This window comes from Bactrocera latifrons, unplaced genomic scaffold, assembly GCF_001853355.1.
Source record: "Bactrocera latifrons isolate USDA-ARS-PBARC rearing strain unplaced genomic scaffold, ASM185335v1 scaffold_200, whole genome shotgun sequence".
Taxonomy (NCBI): Eukaryota; Metazoa; Arthropoda; class Insecta; order Diptera; family Tephritidae; genus Bactrocera; species Bactrocera latifrons.
In genome coordinates, this window is record NW_017535520.1 from 211,516 (window position 1) to 226,732 (window position 15,217).

At 33.9% G+C, this 15,217-nt stretch overlaps 1 protein-coding gene across 2 annotated transcripts in view; it reads left to right on the forward strand.

The window, feature by feature from the left end:
- LOC108968082 (nitric oxide synthase) overlaps positions 1-15,217 on the forward strand; it is a 223,527-nt gene that overhangs the window by 182,324 nt on the left and 25,986 nt on the right. For both annotated transcript variants that reach the window (XM_018931849.1, XM_018931850.1), the window contains exons 11-14: positions 2,250-2,394; positions 4,267-4,371; positions 4,773-4,837; positions 12,909-13,073. In XM_018931849.1, coding sequence (XP_018787394.1) covers positions 2,250-2,394; positions 4,267-4,371; positions 4,773-4,837; positions 12,909-13,073 — 480 coding nt within the window. The remainder of the gene's footprint in view (positions 1-2,249; positions 2,395-4,266; positions 4,372-4,772; positions 4,838-12,908; positions 13,074-15,217) is intronic.

The following is a 15,217-nucleotide window of genomic DNA, read 5'->3' on the forward strand; positions in this document are numbered from 1 at the left end:
ATCTTTGGTCACATCGTCCTTCTCTTCCGTCGGGGCGTGGGCGCAAATCAGCGATATGTTGAAGAACCTCGCTTTGATGCGGATTGTGGCTAGACGCTCATTCACCGGGGTGCCGGGTTTAGGTACCGAATATGTGGACCCCAGTACCTTTAGTTGACTTTTGATTGAAAATATCAATGTGTGAATTTGTATTGCAAATATCGCCCAATATGTGAGTTCTCCCAATAAAAATAAAGGAGAGTGTTTTGTTATAAGAGTTATTTATAAGAGTGTATCGTTATCGTTTAAAGGTGACTAAAGTACATGCATTTCAGCGAAAACTTTGCTTAGCTACTGAATAACTACAAAGTGCGTTCCAAAATAAACAGGATTTTAAAAAAATATAACAAACTTGTTTTCGGCCAAATTAATTTATTTTATTCAAAATGGTCTCCTTCTGCTTCAATTCATCTTTTTGCGTGGTCCAAAAGCATGTCAAACGAGTGTTTTTGCTCGTTGGCCGGTATGGTCGCCAGTATGTCGGTGCAAACCTTTTGAATGGCCTCTACGTCAGCATAACTCTTTCCTTTCATGGGAAATGCATTTTTCCGTAAAGGAAGATGTCGCACGGTGCCATATCAGGTGAATACGGGCAGTSATTAATGGTTAAACTGTGATTTTTGGTGAAATAATTGTCTTTTGAATGTTGGATTCTGAGTAATATTTGGTCGTTGGTCGATTTGTGCGGAACAAACAGTGCACATACCTTTCGTAAGCYCAAATTTTCGTTAAAAATGCCATAAGTCGGTTTTTTGGAGATGTCCAATTCCATTTCCATGAATTTAAATGATAAGGTTTGATGAATTCACGCACAGTTTCGATGGAATTTCCAGTGATCATGGATTTTGATTGGCCCACATGTTGATCGTMGTTTATGTCCTCCCGACCACTTTGCAAACGTTGAAAACACTCGTGCACTCTGCTACAAGATAGGCAATCATCGCTATAAACTTGTATCATTAATTGAAACGTTTCGGTAAAAGTTTCACCAATTAAAAAAAAAATGTAATGTTGGCTCTTTTTTCGAAACCCATTTTCGCGCCGATAATACAAACATACTGACATTTAAAACGAAATAACTTCATTTCCAATCTATGAAATGTCATGAAATCTCACTGGACCATCGATAACGAAAGCAGATTCTAACGCACCAGTCGACGCTTAGATGTCTACAATAGATTCAAAAAGTCCTGTTTACTTTGGAGCGCACCTCATCCTAATCATGTTCATATATAGTACTGTGATCAAATTGAAAGGTAAATTTTTAATTTATACTTCGCGTGTTTTTTGTTTAAAAGTAAATTTTTCTATTTCTAATGTCTGAATTTATTGAACAAAGGAGTGCGATAACTAATATCGTGCCGCAACCACCGCATTCGTCTGATTAACCATCGTAGCCATCTGGGGCGTAAAATTTAGGGTCTGTGGCTTATTTATTGATTTATCGCTAAGTTTGTAGCACACTGTAGGTTATCGTTTAAAGGCGCATTGTGTGCGTTGAAGCAGACCGACTACGCTCATTTTCATCCTTACCATTTTACCAGGGAACATACTTTGTGATCAAATTGAAAGGTGAATTTTGTCCATTTTATTTCCTTCAAAGTAATCCCCTCTCGCGGCAAAATATTTAATCCAACGAAATTTCCAGCTATCATTGCACTTGGAAAAATTATCAGAGCCTTTTTCGATTCAGCTTTTTTTTTCCTCAATTGAGCCAAAATTATGTCTTCGGAGTGGTCATGTGAACTTCTGAATCCAAACATAGTAAAAATCTCAGAATTCACTTTTAGAGCCTCACAAAACGACGCGTTCCTCAACTTATAATGAATACTTTGACGTGACATTTAGCATAGATGTCTTAATCAGTACTAGAAACTTATGGAAAAAAGTTTACCTATTCGAAAAACACGCGAAGTATAAATTAAAAATTCACCTTTCAATGTGATGACAGTAGGTAAAGTGTCATTGCGATATCTCAAGTTTTACTCCAGTTACAGTCGTCTTATCATCCTGATCATTTATATATAGATAATCCTATATCTATCTCAACCAGTTTTAGGTGATACAAGCAAAACAAAAAACACAAAACTATTAAGTATTTTCTGTAGCAACATGTTGCAAAATGGCAGTATTTATAGTATATTGATACAATTTCGAATTGCAGTTATCAGTGCATATGGATACATATTTCGGGTTTCTTCCATTTACAGGGCTGTGAAATTTACATCGAAATTATTTGGTCGCGCTTTGTCAAAACGTATTAAGGCGACTGTTTTGTATGCAACCGAAACTGGAAAGTCCGAGCAATATGCAAAGCAGTTATGTGAATTATTGGGACACGCATTCAATGCACAGGTGAGTGATAAGTGAGATTATAAGKTGAGAGGTACAATATATATTGTGGATGATTTTACTATACGACAGTAAAAATTACAAATAAGTTAAAATAGGTTTTTATATATTTTTATATATTATAGATGCTATTGCTTTAGAAAAATTATTCTTTAAGTAAAATAAAACTTTAACTTAACTCAGATTGCATGGAACATACTTCCCGCAAATATATGCAACGTAAAGTGCATTAAAACACCATTAAACTCAGCATGTTCAAAATAACTTTAATGAGTATGAGAATTTGACCTGAGCTAGTTTTGAGGGTCCTTCATCTTTCTTGGTTTTAACAATATATTTAGGCATAATACGTATTGGTGACAATATTGGATACACATTGTATGTATTACGAAAGTAATTCGATAGTTAACGTCATGCATTAAAATACGGTGAAGCATTGATACAATCCCATATGGTCTCTTTTGGTATTTTAGTCAAAGTATTTAAATCAGTATTTGAATTCAATTAGTGACTACGAAAAAACTAAGCAAATTTTATAATATATATTTTATACAATCCGGTATCTTTCGAAAACCGAAATGTTATGTGGCTCACATTTGGATTTATAATATCAGCCTATAAAACTGTGTTTTATTAAAGCTAAGCTCTTCTGAAAGCTATTTAGTTATGGCAGATTTATATGTTATAATATGATGTTGAGCAACACCAAAAGCTCCGTCAGGATCGGGAAGGACCTCTCCGAGCCGTTCGATACCAAACGAGATTGTAGAAAAAGCGACTCCCTATTATTCGACTTCATCAATCTGCTGCTGGTGAAAGTAATTCGAGCTGCAGAACTTATTCGAGCAGTTACAATCTTTTACAAGTGTATATAGCTGCTGGCGTACGCCGATTGTATTGATGTCATCAGCCTCAACATCCACACCGCTAGTTCTGCTTTTTTCAGACTGGACAAGGAAGCAAAGCAAATGGGTGTGGCAGTGAACGAGGGCAAGGCGAAATATCTCCTCATCATCAAACAAACAGTCGTCGCACACGCGACTTGACTCCCACGTCACTGTTGACAGTCATAACTTTGAAGTTGTAGATGATTTCGGAACTAGTCTAAATACCACCAACAATGTCAGCCTAGAAATCGAACGCAGGATAACTCTTGCCAACAGGTGTTACTTCGGACTCAGTAGGCAATTGAGAAATAAAGTCCTCTCTCGACGAACAAAAACCAAACTCTATAAGTCACTCATAGTTCCCGTCCTGCGATATAGTACAGAGGCTTGGACGATGACAACAACTGATGAGTCGACGTTACGAGTTGAGTTTTCGAGAGAAAAGTTCTGCGAAATATTTATGGTTCTTTGCGCGTTGGCCACAGCGTGTATCGCATTCGATGTACCGATGAGCTGTATGAGATATACAACGGCATTGACATAGTTCAGCGAATTAAAAGACAGCGGCTACGCTGGCTAGGTCATGTTGTCCGGATGGACGAAAACACTCCAGCTCTGAAGGTATTCGACGCAGTACTCGCCGGGGGAAGCAGAAGAAGAGGAAGACCTCCACTCCGCTGGAAGGACCAAGTGGAGAAGTACCTGTCTTCGCTTGGAATATCTAATTGGCGCCACGTAGCGTAAAGGAGGATCGACTGGCGCGCTGTTGTTAACTCGGCTGTAGTCGCGTAAACGATGTCTATGCCAATAAAGAAGAAAAAGAATATGTTTTGTAATCAACCATTGAAGTTTGTTTTCTATATTTTAATAAACGGAAATATAATAAATTCAAAAGTTTGAAATCGTTACAAGAATTCGATAACCATTCTTAATTTGACTCAATATATGTAATTACCGTATTACATGTAATTCTCGTCCTTTGTTTCAGATTTATTGCATGTCAGATTACGACATATCTTCCATAGAGCATGAAGCTTTGCTGATTGTAGTGGCATCTACTTTCGGTAATGGTGATCCGCCAGAAAACGGAGAGGTGAGTGAATGCTTACACAAAGAAAATAAAATAAATAATATGGAAATGCTATATCAAATACTATTCGTATTCGCTTAGAAAATAATTTTTTGTGTATAGGAATTTTAATTATATTAATGAATATATGTAATAATAAACATTGCTTATGCAAGAGTGCCGCATGGCGTATACGCAATCACAAACCTGTACATTGTGGCTGATGAGCCTTCAAAGAGTGCTAAGAACAGCAATTGTTTAAATGCTCAGTGAAATAATATCATACTTTCATTTATTCCATGAGTCTGTATATACACATGGCTGTGTGTTGCTTCTTTACGTGTTCGTTCTTAGAACCTACTATTTTTTTATTTGCAATTTTCTCTGATTTGGTTTGGTGCTTTGTTTTAATTTCATGATTGCAGCTGTTTTCTCAGGAATTGTACGCGATGCGTGTGCAGGAAGGCAGTGGCAATGGACACGACTCCAGGTGAGTTCCTTTTGAGAAATAATGCATAGTAAAATTAAATTGCTAGCTATAGAGAGACTTAAGTACGGAATTTTAGTTGTATTGAAATTGAAAACCATGTGTATTTAACGAATTCAACTAAGAAATGTTACTCTTCAGATAATTTTATGATTGCTGTATTATTGATTTTTTCCCTCTAAATTTTTATTATTTCCGTTGCTTTGTATTATTACTAATGTCTTGTGTGCTTTGCATATTAAATTGTAATGTTAAAGTTAGGGTACATAAATTTGGGTGAAATTTCGAATTGCTTACTTAGCTCTACTTGCTCTGCAAGCTCAATTTTGTGTTTTCRCCCTTTTAACTTTTTTCGATATTCAGTAAAAAATAAATGGTTGAACTATAAAAATGAAAGATTATGTAGCTATATTGTTTTTCAATAGTTACCATTCGACAAATTTCAATTTTGCAAGGAAGGAATTTTGCAGGAAGGCCATCAAAAATGAAAATCATAAAAATATTTATAATAAGCAGTGTAAGTATTATGCAAACTGTATAATGCTTCACCGCTAGTTTTTTTTGATATAACAATGTAAAATCGAAGCAACAAATACGAATATATGGTATCTAACAGGTGTAGAGCTTTTGTTGGAATTATACCAGCTGAAAGTTTTGATAAACTAATTCAAATTTTGTAATGTTTGTCCGCCATTTATGAAAAAACAACACAAAACAAAAAAAAAAAAACGGCAACGATTAGTTAACAGCATTTCTTTCAGTAGTTGAAAATTTATCAAAATGTTTGTACTCCAATATAACCATTATAAGTGAACGTATACGTGTAATTATGTACTATGTATTGAAAATAATGTTCATCGGTCCTTGTACTCGAATTTTTCGAATACCTGCCACTTACATACTATCTATGAGCGTTCTTTCGAAGTATTCACACATTTCTGTCTGCTTTGCTTGCATGAGAGGTATTAATTATATGTACAAACGAACACTTAAACTGCTAGGCAATTTTTGAACGGAGAAATACTGCGTGGCACCATACCACAATACGCACAAATACGACTCCGAAATGTGAAAACATCCATTTATATCACATGCTCATAGCATTAGTGTCACAAATGTTTACAATGGTCGGCTTGTGTTATTGAACTAAAAACTTATATTTGTACAGACAAGCAGTTTTTGTATACACTATTGTTCCTTTTTGCTAAAAAAATATTGTACATACTCGTATACATACATACATACATACATTATTGTTACAATATTACGGTAATGCTTTATGCTGTGTAAATAAAATTTCAAATATTATTTCAGTCATTTATCAAAAAGGGCAAATTTGAAGTTCACAATACTTGTTGCTTTGTGTATTTTTGATTGGTTTGTGACATGGAAAAGCAGCCGTTTGTAAGCTCCCACAGAAAAATTTTAATTTTTGTAAGCATTCAGGATGCAATGATATTTGCAACATGTTGTTTACAGGTATCTCGATTGACCTCTTCTTACATTCGTCCGRATGAATTTTGTCGATAATTTGATGTTTTTGATCGCAACAGCTTCTTTTCGGCTACCCTTGGGTTCTTCTGAATCTTCGGTGCTCCTGCCTGTAAGCTTAATAATTATTACTTGTCTGAAAGAATCTAAGTCTAGTGAAAACACCCATTTCTTAAAAGTAGATATGTAGCTACAAAATTTTGATATCAACGACGACGATTATTATTTTCTAAAGCAACAATTGTATCGAACTTATCAGTGTAGAGAAGCATTTTCACATAACCTCACAAAAAATAAATCAGCGGTGCTAAATCGACTGATCTGGAAGCCACGTCACAGACGCAYGACGCGAGATAATGCGCTCATTTAAAGTTTTCATAAATCAATTGATTTTTTCCTAAGCTATATGGCATGTAGCGCCCTTTTCGTTCGGATGAATTCATTCTGATCTTCTTCTATACTCTGCTCCAAAACAGCAATAGTGTCTTCGGTACGCACTTTACGKCTTCTCTGTATTGCTTCAATGAAAACTACATTCTAAAAAAACACCCGATATTTACCGTTACCTACAATCCCACACAACTTCAAATATCAAAATTCTTACAATTGACTACATAGTAACCAAGTTATAACCATATACGTTTTGTTTCCATTTGGTGATTTTTATTATGTATCGCTTTTTACCTCCTTTTAAACTTATTGTACTTTAGGTGACGATACTCCCAATACACAACATGCTTTCTTTGAAGTCTGAAGCACTTAAGTGCTCAGTATACACAAGTTAATTTAATATATCCTTATTGTTATACACTCACTTCACCACAAAACCAATTGAGGAGAAAGCTTTGAGCAATGATTTAGCAAGTATGAGTAATTGAGAAACGTGCAGAAATTGTAATATGTGAATGTTAAAGCAAAACATTTTCAAGCAGTTTACTTTGTATATTTTAAATGATAAAGTCACACTCTAATAAATATAATTCTTTTCTGTGCTAAATATGTTACATTGAACACATGTTACCAACAGTTGTTAAACATTTAAGCGCTTGTGATTACATTTAAGACTTTAAATCGAGATGTGGTTGCTTTTTGGCCTATGCTAACTTTTTAAAGAATCACGCAAGCATATATACATACATATGTTTTTGGTGAATGGGTAAAGACGTGCAAATGCAGATTACTATGCACATATACATATCTTGTTAAAGATCGCCTGAAGCCAATACAGAACAACATCTGTATGAACAACATCAATCCTCTCGATAAAGAATAATATAAAATATTACATACATAATCGTCCTTAGAAAGATTATCATGTTGAGTTCATACTGATTACTCTTGAAAACCACCGTAACAAAATAGACAAATATGTAAATAACCGCATTTTAAAACTATAAGTATATCATAATTACTTAAGCGCAATTTCTCGATAACGAATAATGGTAGTTTAAGAGGATTTCACAATTACCAAAATCATTAAAACTATCCTTACCACGTTTTTATTATTATTATTATTWTTTTTTTTTTTTTGAATACAAATTGAGTAGTTTTTCCGAACAAATATGTTTTGGTATCCCATTCTTTTACAGGTCACTGTTTTTTTTTTTTAATTTGATCTGTATCTTATTCTAGACCATGTAAACTTTTATTGCACTATTTGGGCCAACCGAAGTCAATAATCATCAATTAATTATTCTCTATTGCTAAATTTGATAACACAAAATGCGTGTAATCTTAATCTGGTTTAATAATTGAAAAAGATACTGATACTGAGTTTTTTTATCACGCAAAGAAAACTATTTCTAACTAATTATAGTTAAATGAAAGCAAGAAATATAAAAACCGCGAAATTACCGATTTTCCGCACATTTGGTTTCCTTACATTTAGGTCATGACTCATCGCTTTAACGCTCTACTGTACACTACACCTTATTTACAAGGTTGCATACTATGTGTGTTAACTCAATACTCCCTAAGTTGATGTTTTAATTTATGCGGAAGTGGCAAAATGCTCAGCGTTCGAGGGCATTATTCTGAATGGCTGTCAGGAGCTCTTACTAATCTTTTTTTTTATAATTACAACTACAAGCATAATTTGCGAATATAGTGGGCTGTACACTAAGTTCGAAGACCGTTTCCATTGAGGACAGAAGGTGGTCAGAGTGGCAGCAGTAAATTTATACGATGGTTGTATAAAAAGTATGGCGAATTTCGAACTTTCGAAGGCTGCTTGGATTCGATTTTCGATTGTTTTGGTGATGTTGGTATTCATATGTATGTCTTATTATAAGGTCGACTATTTTGAATGTTAAGTTGATTTTTGGCAGCTGTTTTGGACAGGTTTTGGTTCGCCTTAGATTTTTGTTTATTTCAAAAAATGGGTTAAAGAATCTTTATAAAATTATTTTTAAAACCAAATTTAAATGCTCAGACACATACCGAATTTTATCTTTGGCATATGATGAAGTTACCTTGGACAACAGCAACGTTTATCAATGGTATAAAATGTTTTTAAAGGGTCGAGAAGATCTGAACGACTAAGAGCGTGACAGACCCCGAACTCGTCAAGAAAAGACGAAAACAAAGACGGTATGCATCATGAGTTCTTGCCAAAAGGTCAAATGGTGAAAAAAAAGTGGAAGCAATCCACCAGAAACACAATTTTGCACCTAGATAACGTTCATACTCAATCATTTTTGCTCGTGCGCGAATATTTGGCTAAGCACAATACATTAATGGTGCCACCGTATTCCCCAGACCTTAAAGAAGTAAAAAGTTCGCCACACTTATTGAACAAATTTTGTATTCTTCCAGTGCCACACATTCGCTTAGTATTTTCCGTCTATTTTCTGCTTCATTATTTGGCCTGCATATTTCTCTGCTGTCAGGCAGTTATACACCGAATTGTACTGTATAAAGTTTGTGGCGCGGTGAGCTCTTTCTTATGTATGATACAAAATGTACAGTATACCCAAAAAGGTATATTATCGCTGTGAGAGCATGTACGAATATGCCTATGCGTATGTCCGTCCGGACCGGCATGTTAACATCGGTTGGAATAATGCTCTAAAAACCTTCGAAAGTGCGTTCTTGATAGCATATAAAGATATATGCTATATATTTGGTAATGAAGAAAATCTGGCTAAAAACATGGTTACTTCAGAAAAACACTATTTTAAATTCCATTTGAATTTTTGATAAAATATTGTATTTGTATATAAAGTTTTCCCTTTAAAGTGAGGACGTCCATAGGTCAATATGTATTACTTTACATGTAAATCAGCTCTAACATATTACATAACAATTACCTTTATTCTAATGAACTTTATGACGGTAATATTGGGTGTATATTGTAATGCCGACAATAAAAATCTCGAAATTTAGATTTCAGACAATAAAAATACCGACAATTCAAAATACGATCAAAAGAATTTTTAAAATAAGGTACTACGAGTACATTTAATAAAAAAATGGTTAATAGCCGAATGTTAAATTTCTGAATTTTAGTTGAGTAATTTAAAACAATAAAATACTATGTGTATTATATGAAAGGTGGTGTTGCACGTTCGAGGCTATTCAGTAGAATTTTTCTGTGTTTCAGTAAAAAAGGGGGCGAATTCACTATTGCTGTTCACAAAGTAAATATACGGACACGATAAAATATTTTTCACATATGGGCATTTGTTGTTATTTTGATTTGTTGGTGTTTTGATTTGTCGGTATTTTGATTTAGCTGCATATATAAATTTTTTCGGTTTTTTTTTTAAGTCGGCATYTTGAACTTCGGTATTTTAAGTGTATCCCGGTAAAATTATGTACTAATAAAAAAAATGGATATATTTTCTTAGCCACACGCCGACTTAGCGCTCARTATGAGTGAAATACGCTCACATACTTCGAATACCATATATTGCATTTTGCAGTTACGGTGGTACTTAAAATTTTCAAAGGAAGCGGGCTAAAAAGTGATCAATGGCCCTGCCAACCTTCAAGTGAAATCTGATATTTCAGGAACTTCATGACCAACTTGGTGCATAACATTTTATTGGATCCATATATCACAATTTTTCAAGTATTTTCTTTTGTAAGTTTTACCCTACTAAAACTAAGTTATTAATAGTTACATATCAAAGATCATCGAACATAACTTTTAAGCACGAAAGGCAGTATCGCCTGAATTTTATCTTATACACGTTAGTCACTGTAAATATATTTATATGATAGATATGTAAGATTTGAATTGAATCAATATATAAATCAAGCATCATCAGAATAGATCTTTATAAAAATAGTACCTTTTAGGCATGCCAGGTTTACAGCGGTTACACCCAAAATTATTATAATAATTTCAATTCCTAGGGAATACCGCATTCTTATCAAACTCCAAAACTCATTATAAAAGAAATTGAATTTAATAATGTTATTTTGTTCTATACAAGTTTATAAGAATTTATAATTTAAGAGTTGTAAATTAAGAGTTTGCTATCTGTATGAAAAATATCGGCATATGAATTTAATAAAGTGTTCGAAAATTGCAATACACTGTATCGGACGCAAGCATTTTGCACTGGATGAGTGTATTTACTGGCCTACTAACGGGATGACGGCCATGTTTTAGGATTTTCTCTAATAACACTTTAGAAGCTTTAATGAATGCTGTTGGGTAGTTCTTTTGTTATTGTTATGCTGTATTGTCTTTTTGCTTGAAACCTATTGAACACTACTTTTTTTCTCTTTATATGTAGCTCTTAAATCGCGGGAATTTTTTCCCTTATTGTGGATACTAAAATGCCATTGAATTATTGCCTCAACAGTATCATCATCTTTTTCATATTGTCAAAACTCATACACACTTATAGCAATGAAACTAATATCATAATGGATTAGTAGTATTTGAGTAAGGCAGATCAAATAAAGAAAGATCAAGTTGGATAAGTGATATAATTTTATAATACAATAACGTGTGATCCAAGTAGATGCACTTATTCCAGTATCCTTTTTTTCACTCATCATGGAAAAACTTACGCCTGAACAAGTTTACATATCCTTAAACTTTATTACAAAAATTCTCCTAGCAATTTCGTTTATTCGAATTCTTTCTTCAGACGGCTCCTAGACAGGCGCTTGCTTTTTATACTCTTGCAACCAGTTGTTACAGAGTATTATAGTTTTGTTCACCTAAAATTAATTGAGATATATAGATATGGGGTTATGTATAAATGATCAGGGTGACGAGAAAAGTTGAAATCCGGTTGACTGTCTGTATGTCCGTCCGTCCGTCCGTCTGTACGTGATGAATCCAAATCGTATAAGAACTTCTGCCGACATTGTGAAAATGGATGAAATCGAGGGATAACCCCGCTCACTCCTTGTATAGCGGTATTGTTAAAAAATACTAAAAGCGCGAAAAAGCAATAACTAAACGCGGCAGATACATTAAATTTTTCCACCGAGATGGCATGATTGAGCTTTATAAAATCGGAAATTGGACAATGGGCGTGGCACCGCCTATTATTTAATGAAATCCCATATCCCGGGACCCGTCCAACCAATTTCGACAAAATTTATTATTGAGCTTAAATTAAAATAATTAATTAGCTTAAATTAAAAATTAAAAATTAAATAAAATTCGGATAGTGGTATTTTCCACCTTTATTTTAAAATTCCTTGTGTCCATTTTTTTAATTGTCGGCATMTTGATTTGTCGGTATTTTGATTGCCTTATATCCGTATGCCTCAGAATTATCTAGAACTCTTTGGAAATATCTAGGAAATTCGTAGTTCATAGGACTGGACGGGGTATCAAACTTAGATTTCGAGTCACTCTTAAAGTTCGCAAAAACCGTTGACATCATATATGACTTGATCTCAAATCACTGGTTCTGCTAAGGACCAGTGGATTTATGTGTAGAGTGACAGTCAACCAGTATAACGCAACCTATATAAGAACTTGAGAATTAACACAACGTGTATGAAATATAATATGTTCCTTCCCTCAGGACCCAAACTACATATGTATTTCCTCCCCTTAGTTGCCTTTGTACCGCTTATATTGGTATGGGCGCAAGATATTTCAATAAAATTTGGTGAACATTTTTATTTTATTTCGGGAGTCGGTCCATACCTTCCTTTACCACAAAAATGGCTATTCTAAAATTAGTATTAACACTAATTATACTATTAACCAAAAATATTAGAAAGGACATAAAAATTTAAAAACTACATATAACTTCCAGAATTCGAAGAACCGGGTAATCAAAGAGCAAGAGAAGTATAAAGTAAACTGTTTTCAAGAAAGTAATCCATGTTGTAAGGTATTATTAATTTTTATTATATTTATAATTTCTTAATTTAATTTAAAATTGAGTATACTAGAACATTATTTGTGCTGCAGTTACTGTCCTTAAATATTTGTATTTTTTACTGTTGGCCCTATCAAATTYTTTTTAAAGAAACACTCATTGAAGTGCATAAAAAATTCAACAGTGGGCGTACAATTTTTAATTTTCGTTTGTAAATTTAGCCTTTTTAAATTCCCATATGCACTTGCAAAATAATTTTTCCCTTCAATGCATATTTTCAGCATTGGAGTCAGCTCATCAAAATCCTTCATGAAAGCCAGCTCAAGGCAAGATTTAATCAAGTTGCCTTTACAGCAAGTGAAGAAAATAGATCGCTGGGATTCCCTGCGAGGGTCAACATCAGACACTTTTACAGAGGAAACTTTCGGGCCCTTATCAAATGTGAGGTATGTATGTCATAACCCTTTATACACGGATGTACCTATGTTTACAAAATTATAAAATTAACTACACTGTATTAACGCTGTGAGTGCTTAAATGCAATAACACTTAAAACATTTCTAACAAATTTTTCTTAATTTCTACAGAAGCGGCCTACTGTGCTATGTCAATGTCTAGACAAAATATGCAATTGGAAACTCAATAATTTTTTAAAAGGAACTATTAAAAATCTCTTTTTAATTTTTTGTATAATACATAACTTAGTTATTCCTCAATTTATCCTAAGGAAAAATTCATTTTGTTTTCTGTTTTTGTCGGGTTTCCCAATTGGGATTATACTCGTACGGTTTCTAAGAGTAAGAAAATAATCGTTCTCCAACGGCAAATTTTTATGCACTTTTGCCATTTTATGATCGCAATAATCGTGCACTTGTATTCGCTATTCGTTGAATAGTTGAAAATGCCGAGAAATATTCTTTGCATGATGTGCTAATTAGACAAAGAACCGCTCAAAGTAATGAAAATATTGCTGCCTTTCAGGCATGTGTTGCTGAAGACCACAATTTATCGTTTCAAGAATTAGAACTGCCTCAAACCATAACCTGGAGGATTTTAAGAAGGGATTTGGGCTTATAAAATCGTTCTATCTCAAGAACTAAAGCGATTTACCACGTAAACCTCGTGAATTTGCCGATTTTGCCTGGGAAAAACAAATAAAACAAACTGCCGATTCCACAAACTATTCATGAACAACCATTACAACATTCACCTAAATTGACAGTCTGATATGGCTTTTGGTTTGGTGGAATAATCGGTCTGCTCTTCTTTCGAAAAGAAGGTGGTAACACCGTTAATGTCACTATATTAGAATCTATTCAAGCTTTAGAAGTCAATATTGAACGTGCTATTCATGACATATGACTTGATTTAGTGGAAAAAGTACTCGAAGGTTCGATTAAATGATRTCAGATCTTAAATGTATCGATTGTATTTCGCAATAAATACAAAAACTGGTGTATAACGTAATGCCGACAATCAAAATCTCTACATTTTAATCAAGAAAAGGTGGCAATGTTTGCTTGAGGCCCTGCGGCCTTTGGCAAACACAAATACGCTCAGGATCATAACCCTTAGTCAGTAGAATTCTCTTTCTGTGCTTCGATAGAAATATTTTTCAATTGTCGGTGTTTTGATTTGTCGGTATTTTGATTTGTAGGTATTTTGATTTAGGCGCATATTTAATTTTGTCGGTATTTTGATGTGTCGGCATTTTGAGCTTCGGTATTCGACTAGGGTTATTTTTTTGAAATGCGGCTGAATGCCGCCAACGCAAAAGGAGATCAACGCGACAGAACTAAACACGCCCAGTTCTTGGTCCGGCCAGGGTTATTTTTTTGATATGCGGCCGAAGGTCGTCAACGCAAAAAGAAGTTCAACGCGAGAGAACTAAGCACGCCCAATTGTTGTTCCTTCTAGGGTTATTTCTTTGAAACGCGGCCAAAGGCCGCTAACGCAAAAAGGCATTCAATGCGAAAGAACTGATCACGTCCAGGGTAATTTTTTTGAAACGCAAAGAGGAGTTCAACTCGAAAGAACTAAGCACACCCACTAATTATTAGATAGAATGCAACCTTTTTGTTATTGTGTGAACAAACATAATCCAACAAAAGTTAAATATTGAATAAAAATTATGTTTGTACTATTTAATATAAAATAAAAAAGAATTAGTGGAGTATTAGTGTATATAGAAGTTAAAAATATAAGCGTAAAATTAATTATAAATCGGAGAAACACGCGTTTAATTAAGTTGAGTTTTTGAACTTTAAGTGCAAATATCTCAAAAACCATAAGTCAGCGGTAACTATGTATGTATTTTTTTGGATCTGTAAGATCTTCTCTACCCGTACATACCCATTTTAACCCCGAAATCGTGGGATGCTATTCTAAAATTTACCCGTAACTATTTTCATAAAAGGTAAAAGGTACTAAACAGAAACAATAACTTTAGTGATTTAATTCATTTATTTATAAGTTATTCAGCTAATATTTACAAAAAATTATTTGTTAAATTAAAGTARGGTGCTTAGCTATATTGACTAAATATTCTTCAGGAACATTGTTTTCCCTCTCTATTAATACTGCCTTAGTG